We start from the raw sequence: 16,875 nt of genomic DNA on the forward strand, positions 1-16,875 counted from the left end.
GCTTAGCTAAAGGCAGGGACAGCTAGTTAGCTTTAGCTACGTTATAATATCGAGTGCTAACGTGTGGTTCAGTCGGGATAGCCATGATGATGTCAGCTAGTAGCTAGCTTAGCTAAAGGCTAACTAGCATTAGCTAACCTAGAGAGAGCGCGTGCAGCATTGTTATGCCAAGATGAAGAGGACGGTCATTCGGCAGATGAACTTCGTCAACTCCACGCGGTTGTCTCCATCCTCTTGGACGTTTGGTGAGTTTTTAATGCACTCTATTCTACTCCCGCCGTGGATATGTCTCTCTCTCTCTCTCGGGAGCCAAACGGGCCGGCTAGCTGTTGTAGCTAATGTTATATTGAGCCAAAGCGGGCCGGCTAGCTAACGTAGCTAGCGATATATTGAGCCAAACGGGCCGGCTAGCTGTTGTAGTATCTAACGGTGTGTGGCCTGGTGTCAGTACCTGGCTACTCTATTTGCAGTTAGCCTATTTAGCTGATGTCGGCCATTGGCTCCTTGCTACTTTGTTTTCTCTGGTATAGACCCTCTTCTCTTTGGATTTAAGTGTTGATCTTTGTCCTTTTGGATCTATGTATATTCATGTTGCTTTTGTGAAGTTATCTTTTCCTTCTGTTTTGTTCTTCCATTAAAAGTTGAATATCCTTTAGGGGCTCATCTTTGCTTATCTCTCTCATACATGCTCTCTCTCTAACACACACACACACATGCTCTCTCTCTAACACACATGCACTCTCTCTCTCTCTCTCTTTCTAACACACAGACATGCTCTATCTCTCTCTAACACAAACAGACATGCTCTCTCTCTATCTCTCTCTTTCTAACACACACAGACATGCTCTATCTATCTCTCTCTCTTCAATTCAAATGGGCTTTATTTCACATTCTTGTATTTCTCCCAGTAGGTACGGGAGTTTTGAGTTATTGTCGATGTTTTCAAAGTCTCTTTGGGTGTTTGCAATTTGTGGGAAGTATGTCTTGGTATAGTGGGCAGGTTGTTAAGAAGTGGAGCTCGGTTTCCACCTCATCTTGTGTGCAGTGGGTCTGTCTTCGCTTGGGAGCCAGGTCTGCCTATGGCGGCCTTTCTCGATGGCTAGGCTGTGCTCGCTGAGTCTGTACCTAGTCAAGGATCTTCTTAGTATTGAGTCAGTCACAGTGCTCAGGTATTCTGCCACTGTGTACTCTGTTTAGGGCCAAATAGCATTTCAATTTGCTCTGGTTTTGGGTTGTTTCTTTCCAATGTGTCTCTCTCTCTCTGGCCTTGCTCTGGTGGAGGGTCAGGGGCATTGTATATTGTATACTGTATATTGACTGTAGAACGGGAGCTCTCTCTTGCTATATGTTGACTGTATCATGCCCAGCCTCGGGCAGCGCTATTATTTAAGAATATGTTGACTGTATGAAAAAAAAAAAAAAAAAATTATATATATATATATATATATATATATATATTTTATTTTTTTACTTTTAGGGGGGGGGGGGGGGGGGGGGCTCGCGTTTAAATCTCGCACAGGGCCTCGCATTTCTCCCAGGCGGCCCTGGTAGTAGTATAGACATTATTAGCATAGTAGTATAGACATAATAGCATAGTATGTAGACATATTAGCATAGTAGGTAGTAGTATACATACTTATTAACATAGTAGGTAGCAGTATAGACATATTCGCATAGTAGGTAGCAGTATAGACATATTAACATAGTAGTAGTATTTCCCTATACCTACACACACCAATCTTTCCACATTTCTTCCCATCCATATTATGCTTCTTGGTATGGAGGGGTTTGTTGATACGTCATTCATAGCTGGGTTTATAGTAAATTTTATACCGAAACTAGGCAAAAATAAAAATATTTATGACAGTAGACAGTATTTCCTGATGTATGGGCTGATAAGAGGACATAGACACAATCCGGCTCCATAAGAAGTTTCGTTTTGAATGTATCAACAAAATGAAACCAAGTTTTTTTATCTGGCATTATCCATGTTGGTAATGCGAGTCTTGCCCGTATGCAAATGTGTGCATATTAAACTCATTCTGCGCCGAAACACGAGAAAAGTCTGCCCCCCCCCCCCCCCCCCCCCCTTCATATGCAATGCCGGACAATGTGGGACGGACCTCCACGAGCAGTATTTGGAATGGCGATCAGATAATTGGATTATTTTTTTTGCATTACATCAGAGACCAGGTAAGGACTCTAGATATCCAATCTGGCGTTGATCTGATATTTCTTTCTACCGTGATCGAAGCTGTCTGTGTGGAATGTTGTGCTTTTTACCATTGGCTGCAGTAGGGGGGGCGAGTGCCCCGCTACGAGGGCCATTTCATGTATGCACGAGGAGACATAATAATGATAATCTAGCATTGATTTCAGGAAGATTCGATAATCAGGGGAAAAATGACAACGTGATAAGTGTATTCCACTAAAAAGCTATTATCACGTCTTTTCCTGGGATTACTAATAATCACAAAACCTATACTCATATTCAAAACGGTATAAAACGGAAATGTACGGATGAAAAAACAATCTGTTTTGTGCATGTTGACTGGAAGCAACTCACTGACAATTTCTGTCACCACCATCGGATCTAGAATAAATCAGGAAATGAGATGGGTAGCTTTATCCATAGATATCTATGGCTTTATCCCTGAGGAGTGAGGACCCCTTTTGGACTTCCTGTTCATGGTGATTGCAACAATTCCGTGCATGCTCTGGAAGGTTTTATGTTTTCTGATATTTTAAAGGTGCTATATAGATAACATTCAACCCCTAGATGTCGCACTAGAGCACCATCACGTAATTTATCCAATCACGTGCATTCCACGAAATGGTAAGCATGTAAACAACAACATATATTTTGGACACCAACCATTTTTTTTTTTATTATTATAAATTAATTAATTTATATTTTTTGGGGGGGCAAAGCAATACTTCTATTTCCGAACCTTTCTAAAAAGCTCTGTAGAGTTTTTTTTTTATTATTACTCTACATACAATTTTTATTTATTGTACCTTTAAATGGAATATCATCTCCAATCACAGCTCAATTATCATCAACTTCCCACAGTGAATGACAAGAGATGTATCTTCATATCCATCTGCTAGTTCAGGTGTCAGGGCAGGCAGTACTTTAAAGAACATCTAAATTGTTGTATACGCTTGTTTTTAGTCTATACTTAATGTTAGTCTACCCCCCCAACCCGATCTCACTAATGATCTTTTTTACGTGTTGATTACCTGATTTACATGATTACCTCCACCAAGGATTTAATCTGTCCGGTCTTGTTTTTTGTGTTTGTAAGATATTTCACAAAGTAACAGCTAGATCCCCATGACATTTCCTGTGCACATTCATGATCCAGAGTGAAATACATCTTTTAATTTTTGTGACCTAAACAAATCTTCCTTCTAGTACCATGCCCTGGTTGTCTCTCTCATAGGTTATGTTTCTTCTAGTACCATGCCATGGTCATCTCTCCTATATGTTGTTTCTTCTAGTATTTCTAAGAAGTGCCATGTTTAGGTCAGTACAGCGCACACCAGGTCATCCAGGCACAGGTGAAAGTTGCTTTTCACTTCATACACTTGAATGATTCACATAGAAAGGTTTCCCACATGATGTGACAACTGTCTGCAGAGGAAAACGTATTTCCTTTAAAGGAACACAGCAACATTGTGGGAAATGGGCTTACCATCTTCTCCAGAGTCAGACAGGAAGATAGATACCAAGAAAGTGGATATCAAGCCTAAACCAGCAAGCCTAAACACCTATTCCAGAGTTTTCAGCTAGGCTAGTGGTCTGTATCGGCTTCAATTTAGTTGTGCTAAGCTAGGTTAGCTTACTATTGATCGCACAGAGGAAACTGGTATCCATCTTCTTGTCTGACTCTGGAGAAGACGGTAAGTGCATTTCCCATAATTTTGGCATGCTCCTTTAATATTGGCCATCTGAAAATCAAGAAGTTGGAAGATTAAAATAAATGAGTGAAGAGATCATGATGCAACCGACTGTACTGTATTATATAAGCCAGCACTAGCCTGAGGACCAGGCTGTCCCTGGAGCAAGACATTTTACACCGCACGGCTCAAGTGGTTCTACTCTGGTAGTACTAGTCAACTACCATGTGTGAATGTATTTACATACCTGTATGATAGCCATTTACAATAATTATATTAGTATACCATACTATTATACTGTATACCAAATATATATATTTATCTACAACTGTTGGATATATCTGCATTATGCCTGTTCACATACCTGTATATCTATCTGTATATATCCCATACCTGTACCACTGTAGTCCACCATCATCCCTGTACCCAAAAAATCTACGCCCGCTTGCCTCAACGACTACCGCCCTGTAGCCCTCACCTCCATAGCCATGAAGTGCTTTGAGAAGCTAGTGAAGGGCTACATCTGTTCCTCCCTCCCCATCAACCTGGACCCCCTGCAATTTGCATACCGCCCTAACAGATCCACGGAGGATGCCATAGCCCATGTGCTGCACACAGCAGCATCACACCTGGACAAGAGGCAGGGGAACTATGTGAGAATGTTGTTCATTGACTACAGCTCAGCATTCAATACCAGTCCCCTCCAAACTCATAGCCAAGCTCAGGGACCTGGGCTTGAACTATGACCTCTGCCAGTGGGTCTTGGACTTCCTGACGGGCAGACCCCAGGTGGTAAGAGCAGGCAACTGCACCTCCTCATCCATCACGCTCAACATAGGGGCCCCCCAGGGCTGTGTTCTGAGCCCCCTCCTCTACTCCCTGTACACACATGACTGCGTGGCACAGCGGAACAACACAATCATCAAATTTGCTGATGACACAGTAGTGGTGGGCCTGATCTCTGCCAACGACGAGAGGGCCTACCTGGAAGAGGTAGAGAATCTGTCACAGTGGTGTCAGGAGAACTGCCTCTCCCTGAAGGTCAGCAAAACAAAAGAGATGATTGTGGACTTCAGGAGGTCGGGGGTCAAGGACTACAGCCCCCTCAGCATCGACGGGGCACCGGTTGAGAGAGTGAACAGTTTCAAGTACCTCGGAGCCCACATATCCGAGGACTTGACATGGACCACACACATTGACAGTGTTGTGAAGAAGGCACGACAACGCCTCTACTTCCTCAGGCGCCTAAGGAAGTTCCAAGTCAGTCAGAAGATCCTTAGGAACTTCTACTCATGTACAATCGAGAGCATCCTGACTGGCAACATCACCTCCTGGTTTGGGAATAGCACTGCACAAGACCGTAGCAGACTACAAAGAGTGACACGTTCAGCCGAACGCACAATTGGAGGGGGGCTTCCCACCCTCCAGAACATTTACAACAAGCGGTGCAGGGGGAAGGCTAAGAGAATCATCAAGGACTCCAGCCACCCGAACAACTGCCTCTTTGAACTGCTGCGGTCAGGCAAGCGATACCGGAGTCTTAAGGCGAGCACAGAAAGACTCAGAAGGAGCTTCTATCCCCAGGCCATCAGGCTGCTCAACGAACAATACACTATGCAGCAACCATCAAATGCACACAGCACACACATCCACACACAGACACTCACTTTAAACGGGCAACTCACTGCAGCACCCACTTTAGAACACCTAAACACACTTTACACTTTATATTTATTGGTAAAGGATTCGCACTATTGCTGCACGAATCCGCTTCAAGGCCCTCGACCTAGCATACCGTGCGGCAAAGGGAACCGCTCCCGCCTACCTCCGGTCAATGGTCTCTAACTACACACCCTCAAGACCCCTACGCTCTGCATCTTCTGGCCGCCTCAGACCTACTCCTATCCAAGCTCCGGGAGGGTCATCAAAGAGAAGTCGCCTATTCTCAGTCCTTGCCCCACAATGGTGGAATGAACTACCCACCCCAGTTAGGACAGCCGAATCACGTCCAATCTTTCGCCGTCGACTAAAGACGCACTTCTTCAACCATTATCTGAATTAAAAAAAAAAAAGAAAAAAATTTAACCCTAACTAACCGTACTGTCATGCACTTGTCCTAATAAACTAACCTACACTGTAGCACTCAACACTTTGATGAACATTGTTGCTCAGCTGATAGAGTTGTGCCCTTCCTGATGGCTTGTCGTACAGAACTTGTAAGTCGCTTTGGATAAAAGCGTCAGCTAAATGACTAAATGTAAATGTAAATGCACTACAACTCGCACACCTTACTGTAAATTGTACCTAAATTGTACCTCATCCCATTTCTGCTCTGCACTATATAGTATTGTATATTAGTACATTTGCATAGTATATTGTATATTGTATGGTAACTCAGTTACTTCTATTCTGCATCGAACATTGTACATATATCTATACTGAACACTGTGACCTCTATTTTTACTTCTATTTTACATGCTATACTATTTTATTTCATACCATCTTGTCTAACACAGTCTCTGGAGCGAAACAGTAAGAAGCATTTTGTATAAAAGTATTCTGTATGACAACTATTAAAGAAACTTGAAACTTGAGCATAATTATACTGTACATACATCAGTTTAGCATACGAGTAGCGTGTTATACATATAAATTTAATTACTTGTACATTGTATATTGTTAATGCACTTTCGTTACATTTGTACTCTGGTTAGATGCAACATTTTTTACTGTACTGTACTTGATGACAATACATTTTAATCTAATCCAATCTACAGTAACTGTATGAGTGGGTATCCGCTGGACAAAAAAGCATTGCTGTACGTGACACACTTTGGTAACAAGTGACTCTGAAAGACAGGAAAAATACTCCATAGGACAGAAGAAAAGAAAGAAGAATGTTTATTCTAGCTTGAATGCATTTGTTTGAGCAATATCTCAAAAGCTTGGTAACCTAGTGCCTTGTCTCCACTAGCCAGGGTTTAGCCGTGCTGGCAAACAGTGAGCATCTCAATAGTCTTTAGAACGTGGCCAAACCTGGCTGGACCCTGACTGAGACAGCCACCTTTCACAACCTGGCCAAAGCCGGCTGGGACAGTTGTTGTATAATCCTGGTTTAGCTTGTGCACCACAGTTGGTGGTGTGCATTTTGAAAAGTTGCCTAGCAACCGGAGAGTTTACATGAAAGGCAATGGAGACACAAACTCAACCATACCATACCATGCTAGACCATGGCTATCCCCAGCCAGGCTGAACATAGCTAGTGGAGAAAAGGCTTAATATAGCCATGCTAAACACTTTCCACTGCTTTCAGTTGAGTAATTAAAGTTTTAAAGGGAGCGATATGAAAAGGCATTCATAGCATCGGGTAGAAAATGATGTACGATTGTTTCTACAATAAAAAAACAAACAATAAACCTTAGTTAAAACTTTTTTTTTAAATAAAAAGGCAAAGTCTTGAGAATTCTCAAAAATATTTCTTATTGAGAAACACTTGAGCACCACAAACATGAGATGAAATAAAAGTCACGGACAACAGATGCATTGTACAAAATTGCACTTATCGGACTAACCCCAATGTATGCAGTCAAATACCTTTCTTTGTTTCTTTGACAAAAAAACTTAAATATGTAGCAGTGTTACGAGCCTCGTTAAGGGTTGTGATCATTGTAATCCTACTGTATAAAAACATGATCTAAGGGAGAGGGGAAAAGAGAGCTGCTATTGAAAATAAGTCAATTACAGATATGAGATGTCTTATATACTACAGATCAGAAGATATTAAGGTAGATTACGCCTGTGAATTTTAGATTAGTGACTTCAGGAACATGTGTGACTATTGGAGGGAAGAGTGCTAAAATAGAGTACATTGCAAAATGTTTACTGTCAGAGTAACCGCTTTGAAAATGACTCAACTTAGAGTAGCACGCAAAAAAAGTGCACAAGTACTTTCAAATTTATATTAATTTTAAAAATAAATCATTCAGATTTTATGCCCCCATCCCTACATTAAAAGAATAATCCTTTTAATGTGGCATTAGCAAATGCGGAGATGGTCGCCTGTTAAGTCGTATCGACAAAGCTAGCATACATTGCAAAAGGTTAAGTTAAATCCAGAAGTTATGTGTAATTGAGGTTTCACTGTAAATTAAATGTCATTGTACCTGCTACACTTATGACAAACAAAAAAACTCACTCAAGTAAAAGTAGTAACAAAACAATTTTTTTCCCTTCTAATTACAGGAACTAGAGTGATTGTAATTAGTTACTTTTCCACCGCTGGAGACTATTGACTATTAATCCCTGTGGATTACACTGAATGTGGGTAAATATAATAGACCGTTAAAGGACATGCAAAGGAATAAGACCAGAGTACAGAATACTGGACAGGACTACTAGAAGACAAACACTCTGGGCTCCACTATCCAGGTTATTTCATTAAAGAGAAAATCTTCTAAATTGCTGCTTGATGATCAATCTTCATGTGAAGATGCGGTTGCGGTCTTCAGAAGACGACTCGCCTCATCTCCAGAACAGATGTGTGTCCGTATGGCTGAAGACATAATAACAAGGTACTTTGGCTGCGAAACAGAAACTCCACTCATAGAGAGACGGAACGCTAAATAACGGGTGAGGCGGAGAGGAGGAACTTGACAGACGGCACGTTCAGCACGGAGCACGTTCAGCACTGCGCCTCCTGCTCTACGACAGTGGTACTCAACCCTCCTATATAGTCAGGCATCGACAGAACGGTCGACTTTGATGCGTCAATTTTATTTCCACTTTTCAGGCTATTTAAAGGAGTACTTCACAAAAAAAAAGAAAAAAAAAAGCAATTTATTTTGTACATAATCTCACACACATCCAAAAACTATTAACACATTAATTTAGTTTGACAGTTATCGAGAGAAAATTTGTTTGAATATGGCCACCGGTGATGTCATTGGGGACATTGAATCCTTGTATTGTATTAACTACAGCTCCATGAAATTATAAGCAGTCCCTATAAGACGATGTATTGCTATTGTCTTCATCTACATCATTTCATGGAGCTGTAATTAAGACAACACAAGGATTCAATGTCCCCAATGACATCACCGGTGGCAATTATCAAACAAATTTACTCTCAATAACTGTTAAACAAAATTAATGTATGCAAAACTGTTTTCAGTTTTCCGATGTGTGAGATTATGTGCCAAATTAAAATCAGCATTGTTATTTAGTGAAGTGCCCCTTTAACTTGATTACTGATTGGAAGCGGAGCTTTAGACTTCATTATTTAGCAAGAAGAAAGCGCCTGTAACACAGATTATTAACACGATCTTCTGTTTCTCTTCTTGCCCGGGTGAGAACCACCGCTCTACAACACCACGTCACATTATACTAACGCTAACAGTCACTGTTCACAGCGGCACAGCTCTTCATTAGTACCACGCCAATCCGCGTAGAAATAACTGGAAGTACAAGTTTCAAGTGAATTTCTTTTACAGTCTCAAGAGGCCAATGCCTGTCAAAGCGTGTGTAAGGCACCTTTTTACAAGTGCTACTGGTCTCGGCTTGTGAAGTAAAGCGCTGGACGGAAGAGTACAGACAAACCCTGCTGTGGGGAGTTTAAAACCCCCTCCCGTTGTATGACTACTGGCCAGCCAACAACTACAAAGCTTTGAGTCGCACAGTACTAGCTATTCAGTACAATCTAATACAAACTACCTGTTATGATGTAGTCTGGATTTAAGTCTATATACATTTAAATATTAATAAAACATCAGTTTTTCTTTTTTTTTTGGATAAGTCTTGTTCGGACAAGTGTTTTTAAAGTTTAAAAAGAACTGCTCAGTCATAAAAAAACAACCAAACAAACAAAAACAACATTATAATATAAAAAAGACCTGATTATTCTATTTCTTTTTTCAAATGTAGCAAGTAACAGTCCTTTGGTTTCAAAGGAACTTTTTTTTTTGCATAATTATGAGAAGGCTCAGAGGAAGAACACAATAACAACAATAATAATAAAAACAAACACATCTAAGGTTTGCCATTTAGACAGATAAATACAATAAAAGAAAATTCTGGCAAAAGGAGATCAAAGACATAGCTGTCGATGCAATTGTAGTGTGATATCTGAGATCACAGCACCAATCGTTTTGGAGTTTGTTCCAAGTGGAACCATTCACTTTTTCCTAACTTCGTGAAATCCCTCCATTGGTAATAAGCATGTTCTTCATGCTGGACTTCTGTAAGAGTAAAATTGCTTTTAAAATGATGGATGATGTCCCGATATTCCAGTGATTACATGTGGTAATGGCCTGGCTGTGTGGAGTCAGAAGGTCTTGAAGCCCTCGAGATCCTTCGGAGGCACAGGGGCGTCTTTCTTCCAGTCGTCTTCGGGGTAGACGTCAAAGTTGGAGGTGTCCCCCTCGTGAGACACTTTGGGAACTATGGGTGGCTGTAGAGACATAATTACGGTTTTGTTACATGTCAAATTATACGATATGGAATTCAGATCAAACGGTCAAAACTAGGCGTTGCAGATCAAACATGAATTAAGATCCAGCAATTGCATGTCCTATTTCGAGCCTAAGATGTTGTCAGAAACATATTTTAGTGAGCCGTTTAGTTGGAAAAAGAGAACGTTTATGAGCAAGCCATCATATTTTTCCCACGCCACACCAGGAAACTCACACCCTGCACTCTGTTATTGGCTGAGGCCTACACATCGCTCTACAGACCACATGAACGAACACCTCCCCTGTTACCAACAAGAGCTTTCAAATATCATGTGGTTCACCCAACATTATAGTCAGTGTTTCTGCTATGGGTGTCCTAATAATAACACCCTAACAACAACTATTAGTCCTAATAATAACACCCTAACAACTATTAGTCCTAATAATAACCTAATGACTATTAGTCCTAATAATAACCTAATGACTATTAGTCCTAATAATAACACCTTAACAACTATTAGTCCTAATAATAACAACCTAACGACTAATATCTGATCAAATACAACTATTTAATAGTAACAAATAAGACAGAAAATTGCTGATGCACTAATATATCGGCCTGTTATATTGGCAAACCACCTGCTCCGTGTCAAATATATGAATTAGTCTGTGTGGTGTGGACAACAGTAGAGTTCAAGTGAACAATAATTAGAATCAGGAACAGTGTATTCACGAGCACAAACTAATGCACAGGAATTTGTCCCCACATCGTCAGGTTCTCAAGAGCACATTACTGACACACGTGTTTAGATGACAGTAGCAAGACGTTGTATAATATGTAGACCATATGCATAATTTCAAAAAGGTCAACACTGCCGTCACCGAGAAAAAAGAAATAAAAATTATAATATATATACTGTATCTATATATATTTTTATATATATAAAATCGGTGGTAGAGCCAATATTTATTAATCTGGCAGCGGGAGAATGCCTGTGCCGCGACTCAGACGGGCGCTTTGGCCACATTGAATTCCAAATAGATGACGGCGAAATTATCATCGCCTTTTGGTTAAAAACACACAAAGTTCCAAACGGAAAGAATAATACGTTTTCACACGGTTGTAGTCCGAGACTCAGGGCAACATTTGGTTGCAAAAACCTCATTGTTGGCTCCTATTTAAGGTGAGTAGCCATTTGAATGAAAAACACAGACGTCATTTTGACAGGCATTTCTCCAACAAATCGTCAACCAAGAAACACCATTTTTGGCGCACAGGGGTTGGCTACAATTTCAGTGGTTGTTTGTTCTACCAATTGAAAGTATCGGTTGAGGCTTTTTGTGAGGGGAGTGGCTCGAAAATGTAAGGAGTCCAAACCAGAGCAAAACTGCATTCTGAGTAGCATTGTGGGCGGAGCTCCCATTTGATTACATTACGGCAGAACACTTGACCTCCCTACTACACTCAACATGGAACAAAAAGGACAGAGTGCTCTGCAGCCGTTTCCATGGGTGTCGCGGTCGGGACGCTTACCGCCAGCTTCCTCAGAGGAACCGCCTCCCAGTCGATGGTCTTGAACCACCGGTGCTTCTTCACGTCGTCTGCCCCGTTCTGGAAAAACGAACACATTAACATAGTTGGCACAAGGCACAGTGGGTAAAGCACTATTGCCTCACAGCGAGACGTCGTGGGTTCAATTCCAGAGCAACGGTTTTTGTGTGGAGTTTGCATGTTCTCCCTGTGTTTGCGTGGGTTTCCGCACACATCAAAGATATGCACGCTAGGTGCATTGCCCATTGCCCTCGACCAAAGTACTGGCATGATGGCATCACAACTGGAGTTGGTCCCCGGGTTAGCACTATGTGTGGCTGAACCACCACTGCTCCTAAATAGTTAGGTTGGGTCAAATGCAGAGGATGAATAAAGTTTCACTTAACTTACAAACCATTTAGAAGTGACAGAAGGTTATAACGTTGTATTTGGGAAGTATACAAGATGAGTAGGCTCTTCTTACAAGATGCTCTCAGCGGACTGAATGAAAAGAGCCTCCCCACACAAATCTGTGCAAGAATCAGATTTATTTGCAAGCTTTCGGTCAGAGACCTTCTTCAGAGCATGAATAGGTAACAAGTGAATAGGGGACTGAGGGAACCACCACTTGATCAGCCTTAATGCAGGACTGTCATTCAGTTGCGTGGCCAAACACCAAGGGAATTGTAGTCCTAGATATACTTAGTGGTAGGGATGCACCGATCCGACTTTTTCAGTCCTGATACCGATACCTGGGTTTGGGTATCGGCCAATACCGATACCGATCCGATACCCATTGTCCAATACCCCCCCCCCCCCCCGCCCCCCCAAAAGTTAAAAAAAAAATCCATGTTTTTTTATTTTTATATAATATATTTTGTTTTTAAGAATTGTAAAGGATCACAAGTGTGTTTTTGATTTGTTGTAAACAAAGACAGAAAATAAACTTCATTCATTCAATTAATAAACTGTATGCCTCACTGTCACTGTGTGGAAGAGACTGGGATCATTCTTTTGTGCAAGGCAACATCAGGCTTGACTTAAAACATGTACTGAATGGTTATTTCTTATTTTATTTATTATAAAAAATAAAAATTTATTAAAAAAATATCGGATTACATTTTTATTTTTTTACCGATACCCGATCCAGCTATTTTACTGATATCGGCGGCTTAGTGGACTACAAGTTAAAAACAGTGTGTCTACAGAGACAGTCAATAAACACTAAGCACAACAAATTGACATATGTAATATTTACATAATAAATAACAATAGAGATATATGCTATGTAAACAACAGGCTATTGCCATCATATAACATACAAAATCTATTATAATTTACTCATAGCAAATCACTCATGTGAAAATCCTAATTTAGACGCACTGGTTGCAGTGTTCCTATAGCCCCTTTCGTGACTGCGGTTTGCAAGCCTGGGGCTTTTGTGACCGCAGTCATTTGTTTATGTGACGTGACCACTTTAGAAAATACCAACCAAGCGTGAATGTGTGGATGACGTTGTGTCAAAAATATATCAGATATGAATTTCAAAGATACCCAGCGTACAATATGGGTTTAACACATCTTTACAGTGGGGTCTGGAAGCTCGGAGTTGCTAATAAACAGTTTAAAACATTGTTAGGAAAAAAAAGTGGTACTCACAACGAACTCTGGCAAGATGGCATCTTCTTCTTCTGCAACTTTTTTTGTCGCATGCCTGGTGCGTACAGCAATCATTGCGCCACATGCGCCAAAAATTTTTGCAGAAGAAGACGACGCCATCTTGCCAGAGTTCGTTGTGAGTACCACTTTTTTTTCCTAACAATGTTTTAAACTGTTTATTAGCAACTCCGAGCTTCCAGACCCCACCGTAAAGCTGTGTTAAACCCATATTGTACGCTGGGTATCTTTGAAATTCATATCTGATATATTTTTGACACAACGTCATCCACACATTCACGCTTGGTTGGTATTTTCTAAAGTGGTCGCGTCACATAAACAAGTGACTGCGGTCACAAAAGCCCCAGGCTTGCAAACCGCAGTCACGAAAGGGGCTAGTGTTCCTAATGAGTGGATCCAATAGAGCTCTCTCTGGCATATCCTTCTGTCAATGAGTTGCTCTCCGCACAAATCCAGCCTGCAACAGATTTGTCTGAGAGTGCATAACATAAAAATCCCCCCCATGGGGACATCATGAGCAGAGCTTAGAGACCACATGCTCACATGACGTGATACTGATAATTGAGACATTAAGCCAGCATGGCATGTAGAGAGCATATCTAGATGATAAAATAGATTGATGTAGGTGGAGAGAGTACTTATAGTGCACTGAATAGTGGGAGGCAGAACAGCATACTCTGTTCACATACTAGGGTTTCCTTTATCCGCGGATTATAATGTTTTACCGTCAATCTGTTGAAGTCTGACACATTTAAATCTCTTTGGTTATAATGTCCTGTGAAAATAATTCCCCTCTTATTTTTTTTGGTTACCAATGTACGTACGCCCACTAAAAGTGGTCGTCTGTGCCACTGAAACAGAAATCTAGCTCAAACATCCCTTGTGTGTTGCAAAGCAGCTGGATTTGCGAGATGTGTGCGCGTGTGTGAACCAGGAAAACAAACAGGGACTGTAGTAACATTTCTGTTGCATTAGCTACTTTAGCGTTATGTAAAAGATAAAAACAATGGTTTGTGTCTGTACATTTCCAAAATTGTAGTCTACTTTGCGTAACATTCATTTAATACGGACTGACGCACCCAAGTTGTGGGTAGCTGTTGTGCTACATGATAAATGTGACTATGCACCGTCTAACCTGCCTTGTTAACACTATAGGGACCAGCCACGAGTTAACTCGTGTTTCGGTGCCATGCGTTGTGGACCAGAGTTGTTATTGTTTTATTCCATATTAATAACGCTATTAAGGTCCCCGATCGACTTGCAGGACCTACCCGCATATTTGATTTTCGAAACATGCAATACCGGCCAGATCCGCTTAGGGGCGCCATCGCTCCACTGCAGTATCATTGAGGGCGATTGAAAAAAAAAATGTTTTACTGTCTGTGGGCGTTTCATATGAGCCTCGATCCCAGCCGAACAGACTCCATCTTTGATCCTGTTACCGAACGCAGATTTCAGCCTGGAATAATGGGATTTATGATCAACCAATGGACATATCGATCTACCAGATTCCGATGACTAATGACGAAATGCTGCCGGCGATCACATGGGCTGACGGTAGGATACTATTCCCCCAAATTACAGCTGGATTGGACATCGTTTTAAAACGCAACGTGATCGATCAGTGAAAATGGCTACATGAACGCACACTGTATTGCTAATCAATAATAGTAATCGGCGTCCCCCGCCGCCCCCATTTCATCCATAGATGCTCTGTAATAGTCCGGATGCTATGCAGTTTGTTTTATTTAATTCGTATATATACAGCAGAAATGGCGTTTGATATAACGTGACTAGCCTTTAGCCTATTATCTAGCTCCCCAGAAAAAAGACTAGGCGAAAACTGCGATGAACCTTATTCACGGCGCTATAAAATGACAACCAACCGATGGATTTTTATTTTCTTTAAGCCATTATGAAGGCACGGTTTATGCACTCAAGTGACAATGAGAATGGACAGATAGCAATACTATAAAGTATATATATAGCTGTTAGAAAGTACATCGGTTTGTTGACAAAGCGTTGTCCTCCAGCCATATATTACACTGCAAGCCGTGGTCGTCAATGTGTTAAGGAGCTCACAATTTCTCAGAAAATGGCAAAATGTTGCGTACAGTAATTCAGAAATAGGTAGAAATTGAGATATTGGCAATTTTGAAATCTTCTCTATCAGTCTCCTTATTTACACAACGTAATCCGATTTGTAAATATGTTAATTGTAATTATTGTTAGATAGTCCAGTTGGATTATTTCCCACGCTGTGTGAAAAAAAACTACATTTTTGTTGGAGGGGAGTTTTCCCTCTCAAGTTTAGATGACAGAGATGGACAGAAATGACAGCTGGCACCAAATCCATTCGAAAGTAATTTGTTGGCGGTGTCAAAATATGCAGAGAAACATTAAATATATTTGGAATCTTTGTGTTAAATTGTATCTGAATTGGGAGATTATCTTCTCTCCGTCAAAATTGAAAGTGTATCTCTCCGTCGCATAAAGGCTGGCAAGTGCGCATAGAATAAGGCATAGATTATTGAAATTCGTTTTGGAGAGAGCTATGGAGGGGCATTTTGTGTATGTTTGTGGAGGGGGAGGGTAAATTGCAGGGAGATATTGGTCCAAATATGAAGGCAACATAAAAATTTATTTATTCTCTCTCTGTGTGTGAGAGAGTTTTTATAGTTGAAAATTACAAGTTCAGTCTAGTGTTTTTGATTTAACGTTGCGCTGTGATAACTTTTTCCTCTAACAGAATAATCACCGTTTTGTCATCATCAGCTTTGTTGTATGTTTTTTTATACAAAAGCCTCTGTTCCTCTCCTTCCTTTAATGAGAACCCTATGTGAGGATTTAACTCAAAGTTAAACTGTAAGACTGTCTCTCACATCATAATAACAAAGCCACATCTGCTGTCCTGCAGCTCACCTGGAAGGTGTTAGGTGGGGGAGGGGTTGTGTATTGCAATGGCCCTTGGGTAAAGTAGTTCAGCATGCATTGTTAACAGAAACAGCTCTAAACTTTTGAAGGTCTCTGGCACAAAACGAGCTCATGAAAAATCATCATGGTTAATAAGACACCTGATTTGTACAAGTGATGGCTTAAATTGAAGATTGCTCAACAAGACCCTAACGTCTGTGCCTGGTCACAAATACTCTAGTCATCCTGGCTACACAAACACTTTTTTCGCAAGAAATCTGCCGTTCAATGAGTCGAGCTGATGTAACATTAATTATTACTATTGATACGTACGGAAACTCTGAAGTTCTGGCTAACTGAGTTAGATGGACCCAAACAGTGCAGACCGATTATTATGAATAAGTA

General features: G+C 40.8%; 1 protein-coding gene across 1 annotated transcript in view; it reads right to left on the minus strand.

Moving 5' to 3' along the window:
- Nucleotides 1–6,787: 6,787 nt before the first annotated feature.
- prkx (protein kinase X-linked) overlaps nt 6,788–16,875 on the minus strand; it is a 154,333-nt gene continuing 144,245 nt past the window's right edge. Inside the window, exons 7-8 of the mRNA XM_084331108.1 lie at nt 11,884–11,961; nt 6,788–10,348 (exon numbers count right to left, since the gene is read on the minus strand). Coding sequence (XP_084187234.1) covers nt 10,223–10,348; nt 11,884–11,961 — 204 coding nt within the window. The 3' untranslated portion in view covers nt 6,788–10,222. The remainder of the gene's footprint in view (nt 10,349–11,883; nt 11,962–16,875) is intronic.

Source organism: Notolepis coatsorum, assembly GCF_963971535.1.
Source record: "Notolepis coatsorum genome assembly, chromosome: 1".
Lineage (NCBI taxonomy): Eukaryota > Metazoa > Chordata > Actinopteri > Aulopiformes > Paralepididae > Notolepis > Notolepis coatsorum.